Below are 10,516 nucleotides of genomic sequence, written 5' to 3'. Positions count from 1 at the left end.
TGATGCTACAATTTCATGGTCTAAACCCATGGAAGTGTCAGAGAATAGAAAAGAGTAACCACTTCTTCAAGAAAACAAATAGAAAATGTCAGAGAATTTCAGCTTTTCTTGCTTATTCTTGCTCATGCTTCGGATCATGGCCTTGCCTCTCTCTCTATCATATACACACACGAGCATAGCATGTGGGTAGCTCATACATGGCTCCTCATTCAAATATCAACATAGCATGGTCCCATACTATTAACATATGGAGATTTTCACTTCTGTACTTTTTCTTCAAAATCTTTACACTCCTTGTTTGATAGCAATCATATTCAGCAGGAATTTCCCCAAGTCTTCTTGTTAAGAGTGCAATAAGTTCATCTGTGTGTGTATGTGAGAGAGAGATGATTTGGGTGTTTGATGGAGTTGCCATTAGTAACTCCATGCCAGAAAAGATAAAAAAAAGAAGATATTGGAGAAGTGGTCCCGAATGAGCTAGAAACCCTAGTTTACTTTTGAAAAACCCTAACTCTAATAGAACATCCAACAAGCACAATATTTCATGGCAGTTCTTTATCATGGGAAGATTGCCCAGTATCTTTTTCATAGTAAAATATAATCATGCCCTAAAATTTAATTATGATTTATACAGCAAAGAGATTATGGTCCTGGATTCTAGGGTTAAAAAGCCCTAGCCCCAGTACGTGAGAAATCTTTGATCTACTTTGACTATTTTAAGAGAGCACATAGCAAATTTTCACTTTGCTGATAATAATAAAATAAAATAAACCAGAGATCACATAGTCATAGATATGGGTTAACACAAGAACTTCTGTAAACTTGCCATAATGGTTTATATAAATTTTATGAGTAACAGAAAATAACTAGAAAAATAAAATTAGTTTTGTTGGAGATCTGATGCACCTGAAAGTATATCAAAAATAAATTGTGTTAAAAATAATCACCGAAAAAATTAGCTATTGAAAAACCATGCTTTGAACTGTTGAAATTTAATTGATAATTACTGATCCTAGTTTCATGCATTAGAGAAAAATTAGGTACTTGAATTGAATGTGCTTTTGGACCTATGCTACTTGAACAGAATCACTCATGAGGGAGAGAGAGAAAGAGAGCGAGAACAGAATATGTATAACACTTAGGAAATATTGCACTGGAACAGAACAGTTTATACATGTTGTAGATTTGGGTTTGATGCAAAAGAATTAGAGCAGAACAGAATGTGTATCACCACACCCATCCGTCTTTGTCTATGTTGATTATATATTCATATATTTATCAATATAGCTCCTTTCTTTTGCCGATCAAATAAAAGAGAATTAGTGAAATTCTCTTGTATTTAGCCAGCTCAATTTCTAAATTTTTTTTTTTTTTTTTTTTTTTTGATCAACAAAACGAAACAAAAAATTTTATTGATGAAATTCAATGTACATAAAGCATTGAGGCAACATAAAAAAGAAAAGGTGAGTACATAAAGTATCATAGCAAAACTTCCGACCCCAACTAAGTTAGCACAAAAAAGGAAGCCTAATCATGTATTAGCACCACACCAAGGGTTGGAGAAGTGAGAAAGGTTCTGATTGAACAATGGAAAACAATAGGTTGCTCAAGTTTGTTTCACAGTCAGAAACGACTATACAAATCAAGCTTCTTACAGCAAGTTGTTACGGACTACATAGAAAACCATTTAAAGTAGAGATATAATATCACAAGATTCACAGCCCTCTAGTGCCAAATATCACAAGCCATAACAAAAAGGAAAAAGAAAAAAAGAAAAAATAAATAAATAAATTGAGCTGAGGAGATGGATCCAATGTTAATTCAACAGTTTGTTAAAAATCATTCCTAGATACTTGAATCTTTCACAATTCAAAGAGCAGAAATAGCAGAAAAACATCCCCTTCCATGATCTTGTTCATCATCTTCATTATTGCTATAAAGACCTAGATTGGATTTTTAAAGTTCAAGAGCTTTCACCCTTTTCAAGAACTCTGAACTCTAGTGGAGTTGGACTATCAGTATGTTTGCTAAGTTGGATATTACCTTTATAGTTTGATGCCTCATCTTTGTCTTCAGTACTGCTGCTGGCTTTGTTTTGGTTGGCTTTCTCTCTTTCAAACTCCCTATATTTATGCAGGTACCTCACTATTGCCTCAGCATAGTCATCAAACCCTAGTGAACTGAGAGCCCAACAAATGTCATCTCCATTCACCGTTTTGCGGTTCTCCTTGTGACACTTGTCAGATGCTTCCCCAGTGACAAAACTTATGAACTCTGATGCACATTCTTGCATTGTCTCTTTGGCTTCTTTCGAAATCTTGGCACTTGGTGGAAGGATCTGCTTCATGATCCGACCAACGTTGGCAATTGGCAACAATCTATCTTGTTCATCAACCATATCCAGATATTGATTGGATTGATCTTCTCAAACGCAGACACGTTACTCTTTAACTGACAAATTAGGCTTCTATATAAAAGAAACGACACAAGATCTTCTGTAAGTCCTCACTTTTTTTTGTCACGTGTCACAAACAATCTCCCCATCTACGATGGTCTCAACTTCCAATTAAAAAGTGATTTATTTTAAAATATCGTAAGGTACCAAGAGAATTTGTGACAAGAGAGGAAAAATGAGAAAAGAGGATCTCAACTCAGATGAAACCGTATGAATGTAATGTTTTCTGCAGGTGTTCTGCTGATTATTTCAGAACACCTTTTGCTAGCAGTGGTTGTAATGTTTTCCTGCTTGTGGTTGGTTTCTCCCCAACTTCCGGCTCCTCTTTCCCCTTCTTTATTGATGTAATTCTTTCTGTTTCATCAATAAAGCTCTTTCTTTGCTGATCAAAAAAAAAAAAAAAACTCAGATGAAACCGCATGAATGTGCGTGCGTATGTGTATGTGTATAGTGTCGGCCAAGGTACCCCTTCCCAGTCTCAAAAATACTCACATGCATCGAATCATATCAGAAACTTGAAATATCATGAGAATCTCGAGACATAAGATTGTGAGTGCTCTAAAACAGGAGATCAGAAAATTTTCGGAGAAAGAATTCATGCCCGTAGTGTCAATACAATATGTCATAATGCCCATGTGAGCTTTTATTCATCAATAAAAAATTTCTTTGCTTATCAAAAATAATGCCTATGTGAGCAGCAGCTAATTGGATTCATATCATCTTCATTCTACTTATGTAATGGATAGGATCCAAATCCAATAAACTCTCACAAATAAAAATGAACAAGTGGAAACCTAGTTGGGATATAATTGAGTTATCCCTTTAGTGCCAACCTAGTTGGGATTGTTGTGGTTAGCTATGATGCTCGATGCACTTCCTCCCCTTTACTGATGTATGCTCTTCGCTTATTTAGAGCTTCTTTATCGATAAAGTTTTTCTTTTTCGTTGATCAAAAAAAATGAACAAGTGGAAGAAAGAGAAAAAGATTGAGGGAACAAACATTTTCAGTATATAAAACAAAACAAAAGGAATACATTTTCTTTCAAAATCTACTCTCACAAAAAGAAATGAACGAGTAGGATAAAAAGATTTTTTTTTTTTTTAAAAAAGGTGAAAAAATACTAAATAAACGAATTATGTCAACATATGAGCAACACCGAAAACATACGTATTTTTTTGTGAGGTCATACGATTAGGTCGAATCAAATCATATGAATCACTCGACCTCAATATAGGTAAGGTCTCAGTGTGACTTTGACTGAGCTAACAAATCAAAATCGAAGTCAGTGTTTTAACAAAGCATTTCTAATTTTAGCAGTGGATTATGACCGAATCCACTGATTTGCAAAGCTCATCAGCCGGTTTTCAGGTAAGAAGTGGCTTTTGAAAAAAATTAAATCCTTATAAGAGGCTTTAGTTGATATAGTTCATTCATAGCAGTACAAATGGTCCCCCCCCCCCCCCCCCCCCCCCCCTCCGTCCCCAAACCCATCCTCTTCCCAACTATCTTTAACTTTTAATGTTCCCAACATGTCTAGATTTAATTAATTTAGTATATGATCGTACAGTTTAAATGAATGGACCAGATTTGTGCACTTCTGCATGTTTTGGGCATGTTTTGGGATGGATCAAAACGAAACAACAACTGGAAAATAATTTATTAGAAACCCTAGTGCTAGATTACCTCATATACTTAGGTTTACTAAGGGTTTTGTCACTCTATTTGGCGGCAAAGAACTACCTTTTTGAATTTAAATCACTTAGGTATCAATCATATCCCACAACTATAAAATTTTAGGTCAGATGCTATCAGCACCTCCATATATATATATATATATATATACTCTTCAAACCTTTAAAAAAGTCATAGACTCGCTTGTCATTTTGGAGAAGTTATTCTCATTTTTCAACAGTAAGTGAAATTACAAATTTATGTGATTATATAATAAAAACTTCACATAAATATATAATCTAGATGATTACATGGCTGTGGACAGAATTGAGTATCTCTTTTTTTTTTTTTTTTTTTTTTTGATCGGCAAAGAAAATCTTTATTGATGAAAGCATGTAAAAGAGATACAGAATATCAATAAAGAGGAACTTAGAGCTAATTGAAGCTCCAACCTCCAGTTGGTGAGAAACCAACAAAACAAAACAAGAAGAAAAACATAACAGAATACAGGCCATGACTGGAAGCCCAGGCTTCACCCTGGTTAGCACACATTTCTGCACCAAAACTGAACAAAACTGACCAAACCCAATCCAAACCAGCACCTAATCAAAACAACTTTAGTCCAGGGGCAAGCTAACACAAGCACCAAACAACCCTGCAGCCTAGCAGCCTAGCAGCTAAACTCCTAACAGCCAGCAGAAACCAGCCAGAATTCGTCATTCAATCTACACCGTAAGCATGGTGACCTGGAGCAATCTGATCAGAAAGAGAAACACCAGTTGGGCTTGAAGCTCCATGCCACTGTACCAGTACTGAGAAACTCTACCAAAACCCCACACAAGCTCAAAGAACAAGCCAGAATTGCAGTCCTTCACCCAGCTAGACACCACAAACTAGATTGCAGACCCAGCTAAAATACTGCTAGCACTAACATTACATCTCTCTCCAACTAACCACATAGCAGACCACAGATATGCATAACACTCCAGAGCAGACCCCAGCATGCCATATTTGCAGCAAACTCAACACTGAAGCTATCAGAACAAAACAGCAACCTGCAGATTAATTCGGACTGAGCTAACAGAGATACAGCACCTAAGCTGAAGAACTACCAACCTGCAGCCTAATGTCATGGCAGTACTATGGAACTTAAGTATAGCACACACTACCAGTTGGAATTTGAACTCAGAATCTGCAGAAATCACCACTGCTGGAGCATTCGAAGCTGAGTGTAAACACTAACAGAGCAGAGACAATTTGAGGCACAAACAGACCAGGCAGTAGCAGCAGAGTGTAACAGTTGAAAAGCCTATTATTCAGGTGAAGCTCCTGATGTTCCTCCAGTTGCAGACAAAATCCAAGACTAAAAGGGGGAAATCTTTGATAAAGGCCTTTAGCCAATAAGCCAACCTGACTTTGATTAGGTCCCACAGTTCCACTGGATTAGGGTGAGCATTAGAAAATACACACTCGTTTCTATGCTTCCAAAGAGACCAAAGAACAACCAATGGGATGGACCTCCAAACTTTGGAAGTAAAGCCCCTAAACTTCCTACTCATCCACCAGTTAAGTAATTCGGCTACAGAGTATGGGATGCACCAAAGGATTCCCTAGTCAGATAGCACAGCAGACCAAATGGACCAAGAGAAAGGACAATGAAGCAAAGCATGACTGGCATATTCAACAGCAGAATTACAAAGAGTGCAGGAGGTTGATATATTGGAACCAAGGATGCCACAGTTGTGAAGAAAATATGCGGTTTTAACTCTATTTCTCCAGGCAAGCCAACCAAAGAAATGGACTTTAGGGGGTAATAAGTTGCACCAAATAAATTTGGTAATGGGAAGATCAGGCCCCAAGAGAGAGGTGCTATGGGAATAAAGAGAAGCTGCAGAGAAGAGACCAGAAGTAGAAGAGGACCAGACCAAACTATCCATACACCCAGTGCTTGGTGAAGGAGCAGAGGCCAACACACTAAGCAGTCTAGATTCATCCGGTAATTCCCAGGCATACAAGGCTCTTCTGAAGTTGAAATTCCAATCAGTATCGCTTGTTTTCCTTGCAAGATATTGGTAAAGAGAGCCTTCCTTGTCAACAGAAAGGTTAAAGAGGGAGGGAAACTCATTCTTGAGGCAAATGGCTCCACATCACTTATCATACCAAAATCTGGTTCTATAGCCATCACCCACCTTGATTTGGCAGCTTTGTATAAAAAAGTTAAAGATAATGGCATTGTGGTTCCCGATGAGGAGAATGTCCCTCCACATCCTAGAGAGTTTGTACGAAGAAACCACAGGAGGAAGCCAACAATTAACCTCTATCTTGTATTTGCTACAAATAATTTTCCTCCACAATGCATTTGTTTGAGTGCCAAATTTCCACCACCATTTGAGAATCAAACAAGCATTAACATCCCTGAGTCTCCTGATGCCGAGGCCCCCTTGGGGAACGCTTTTTGTTACATCTAGCCATTTCACCAAATGAATTTTCCTTTTAAGCCCATTACCACCCCACAAAAAAACCGCTTCTAACTTCTCCACTTCGCGGGCTACACCATCAGGCATCTTAAAGAGAGAGAGGTAGTACACGGGTAGAGAAGAGAGGACAGATTTGATGAGGGTTAGTCTACCAGCAAAGGACAACATTTTCCTCATCCAACCTGAAAGTCTAACTCTGATAGTGTCTAGCACAGGTTTCCATGTAGATTTATTCCCTGGGTTGGAACCTAATGGCAGCCCCAGAAATTTCAGAGGCAATCTATGCACCTTGCAATTCAAGCACCTTGCAAAGTTCTGCAGTGACTCTTCAACCACACCCACTCCACACACCACACTTTTGAGGTAATTAATTCTGAGTCCAGATAGAACTTCAAAGCATCGAAGCACTCTTTTGATGACAACCACTTGATCCATATCTGCTGTACAGAAGATAATAGAGTCATCCGCAAACTGGAGATATGATACAAGGACCTCATTAACCCCAACCAAGACACCTTTAAGGAGACCAAGATTAATAGCTCTAGTGAGGAGGATATTGAGCCCTTCAGCCATTATGTTGAAGAGGAAGGGTGATAATGGGTCACCTTGCCTAAGGCCTCTTTGCGGAGAGAACTCATTAGTTGGAGATCCATTCACAAGGACGAAAATACGGGCTGAAGACACACAGGTTTTTATCCAAGAGATCCACTTAGAACCAAAGCCAAAGCTAGCCATCATAGAAAACAAGAATTCCCAGTTGACAGAATCAAAGGCTTTCTCAAAGTCCAGTTTGATTATTAACCCTTGTTTCTTGGCCTTCTTCCATCCATCCACAACCTCGTTAGCGATAAATACCCCATCTAGGATATTCCTGCCTCCTATAAAAGCTGTCTGGGTCTCACCTATGATTAAAGACATCACAGGCTTTAACCTCTGCACTAATACTTTTGCCAAAATTTTATAAAGAGAGCCCACCAAGCTAATGGGTCTATAATCAAACAGATTCATGGGACTATCAATCTTGGGAATGAGGGTAATGAAAGAGCTATTGATACCATAGGTAAGCTTGCTATGTTTATGAAAGTCACTAAAGAATTGCATGATCTCCAGTTTCATGACTTTCCAGAATTTTTGAAAGCACAAAAGGTTATACCCATCCGGACCCGGAGCTTTGTTGCCATTACAGTCTTTGATGGCTGCCCGAACTTCTTCTTCAGTGAAAATGGGTATCAAGCAGTGGGAGACAAGACTATCCTCAATTACGTTGAATACCCCACCCAAAGCAGGCCTGTTAATCCAATGTTCCTGGAAGTGGTTCTTGAAATGGATGAATACTTCATGCTTAATCCTGCCAGGCTCCTCATGCAAAACACCATTTGCTAAGATTATATTAATCAAGTTTCTACTTTGGCGAGAGCTCGCAATAGCTTGAAAGAACCTAGTATTTTTATCCCCTTTAAGAGACCAATTCAGTCTGGACTGTTGATGCCATAGCCACTCCACCTTTCTGTATAGCTTCCAAACTTCACCTCTGACTTCTCTTCTTCTAACCTTTTCAGAGTGTAGCAATTCTCTTTCCTCCGCAATGATGTCAAGGTCATGCAATTCATCCTCTGAATCCTTAAGTTTGGATGAGACATTTCCAAACACTTCAATATTCCATTTCCTTAGTTCCAGTTTTAAGTGTTTTAGTTTTTGTTGCAGAATAAACCCAGCCCAACCAACAAAACTAGCATTTGCCCAGCTGGTAATAAATAGTTGAGTAAATTTGGGATGCAAGGTCCACGCATTGATAAATCTGAAGGGTTTGGGGCCCCAATCTCTTTAATCTTCCATCAATAAAATGGGGCAATGATCTGATATATGTCTAGGTAGCCCCCAGAGTTTCAGTTTAAAATGAAGTAGCCATTCAGGGCTTAACAACACCCTATCAATTCTGCTCCAATTCTGGGAATTGCACCATGTATATTTCCTACCAAGAAGGGGAAGATCATTTAATTCAGCGGAGTCTATGAACTCATTGAGCTGTTTCATGCCTGTGTCTCTTCTGGAGCAGCCTACTCTCTCACCAATCTGTCTTATTTCATTGAAATCACCTCCCATGCACCAAGGGTTGGAGAAGTAGGTCTTAATATTAAGTAATGTGTTCCACAAAGAGGATCTACTACTGGCATCATTTGGAGCATAAACATTAAGTAGAACACAATGAAAGGAATTATACAAGGTACCTGAAAGTAGAATGAACCTCCTGTTGCAGCAGCTACTAGATAATTGGAAGACATCTGGATCCCAAATACATAAAAGCCCACCTATAGTACCTTCTGGATCCACAGACAAGAACTCCATTTTCCTTTGGCCCCAAAGCCCTCTAGCTAGATTGTCAGATACCACAATCTTTTTTGTCTCTTGTAAGAAAACAATATCAATATGCCTCTCCTTTAGTAGTCTTTTAATTCTTCCCCTCTTCTCAGGCTTCCCAATCCCTCTGACATTCCAAGATAAGAGCTTCATAATTAAACAAAATTAACCTTCTATTTGACCCCAGCACACTGTTATTACTGTTGGGCCTTCCTATCCCTTATAAGTTTCTCTTTGTCATTGAGTTCCAACTCAATAATCTTATCTACCATACTACCTTCCTGTCCACGGAAGTTAATTCTCAGTTCTTTCCCTACTTGGACAGTAGCATGTGCTTCTTTGAGAAGATAGTTATGCGAGCTTGATTCACCTTCCGAAAGCTCTGAACGTGCTAGGGCCACTGCTGCTGGCCTGAATATAATGGACTTAGAGGAGTGTTTACTGGAAGCTGCAGATGTGTGACCATACTGACGAGCAAAGCGAGAGAAACCTTCCATGAACACCTTCTTCTTCCCAGCTTTCTTGGCATACCTTTGGGGGTTAAGGATAGGATCTGGACAACGTACCTGAAAGTTCAAAGTGTTTAAACCAGGAGGATAAGGCCCAGGTGATAGAGGAATAAAACCTGGCTTGCTACCAAGAAGACCAATTGAAGAAGGAAAGGGGCCTTGGGCTAAAGTCACAGTATTAGTATTATTGTTTGGATGGCCCATGTACACCTCCAGATTAATTTCAGGATTTGGGCCTTGAGATATATGATCAACTTTTGGACAGCCCAAGTTGACTTCCAAGTTAATCCCAGGCCCACACTCGACTATGGACTTGCTTATATTATCTAGCAACCCAGATGGTGAATCTTGCTCATCACACCTCTGTGGCTGGTCATTGCACGTGGGGAAGGGTACACGCTCCACCATCATTGTTTGCTCTGACCCTACTACAGTAGGTCTGCTGCACTGTGAATCCTCAACCACCGTGCCTACCACCTTTGTACTGTTGCATGGTGAGTGATCCTTCCCGTGAATCGCATTCATGGAGGATAGAACCGCCGCACCGGAGCAGTGAAGCCTAATTGCCGCTGAATCATCTTCGTTTTTCCGTTTGCAGGCCCCATCCGAGAGAATATTTTCCGCAGCTCTACTTGAAGCCACGTTGGAGGTGGTATTGCAAACACCCAGCCCAAAGTTACTCCACTCTTGACAGTCCGTAGTGATAGCCGATTGATCTTCACAAACAAGAACTTGGTGTAATCTTCCCTTGCACTCCAGATTTATTGTTGTGTTGATAAGCTCCATTCTTGTTGTGGCTACTTTCACTCTGGAGTATAAGAATGTTTGTGGATGGCTTAGATCACCCTCCAAAGAGAGAACTGACCCCCACAGAGCACCAATTTTGTTTAGAGTGTCCCTATTCCAGAGATTCAGAGGGATACCAAAGCATTTCAGCCAAACACATCTCTCTTGCTTTATTTGAGCCCCTGACTTCCATTCCAAAATAAATTGGCTCCAGTCCTTAAACAGGTCCTTGATCTTCTGGATATTGGAGTGGAGCTCC

The 10,516-nt window shown here is 39.4% G+C and overlaps 1 protein-coding gene across 1 annotated transcript; it reads right to left on the bottom strand.

Annotated features, from left to right (window-relative positions):
- Nucleotides 1-1,869: 1,869 nt before the first annotated feature.
- On the bottom strand, nt 1,870-2,398 carry LOC114264413 (nuclear transcription factor Y subunit B-5). Its single transcript, XM_082911774.1, has 2 exons — nt 2,044-2,398; nt 1,870-1,943 (listed from the first exon to the last, which is right to left on the bottom strand). The coding sequence occupies exons 1-2, from the start codon at nt 2,396-2,398 to the stop codon at nt 1,870-1,872; spliced, it is 429 nt and encodes a 142-aa protein (XP_082767900.1).
- Nucleotides 2,399-10,516: the final 8,118 nt, after the last annotated feature.

This window comes from Camellia sinensis, chromosome 2 (assembly GCF_055761805.1).
Source record: "Camellia sinensis isolate YWXY chromosome 2, ASM5576180v1, whole genome shotgun sequence".
Classification (NCBI taxonomy): domain Eukaryota; kingdom Viridiplantae; phylum Streptophyta; class Magnoliopsida; order Ericales; family Theaceae; genus Camellia; species Camellia sinensis.
This window is presented reverse-complemented; position numbering and strand designations above follow the sequence as displayed.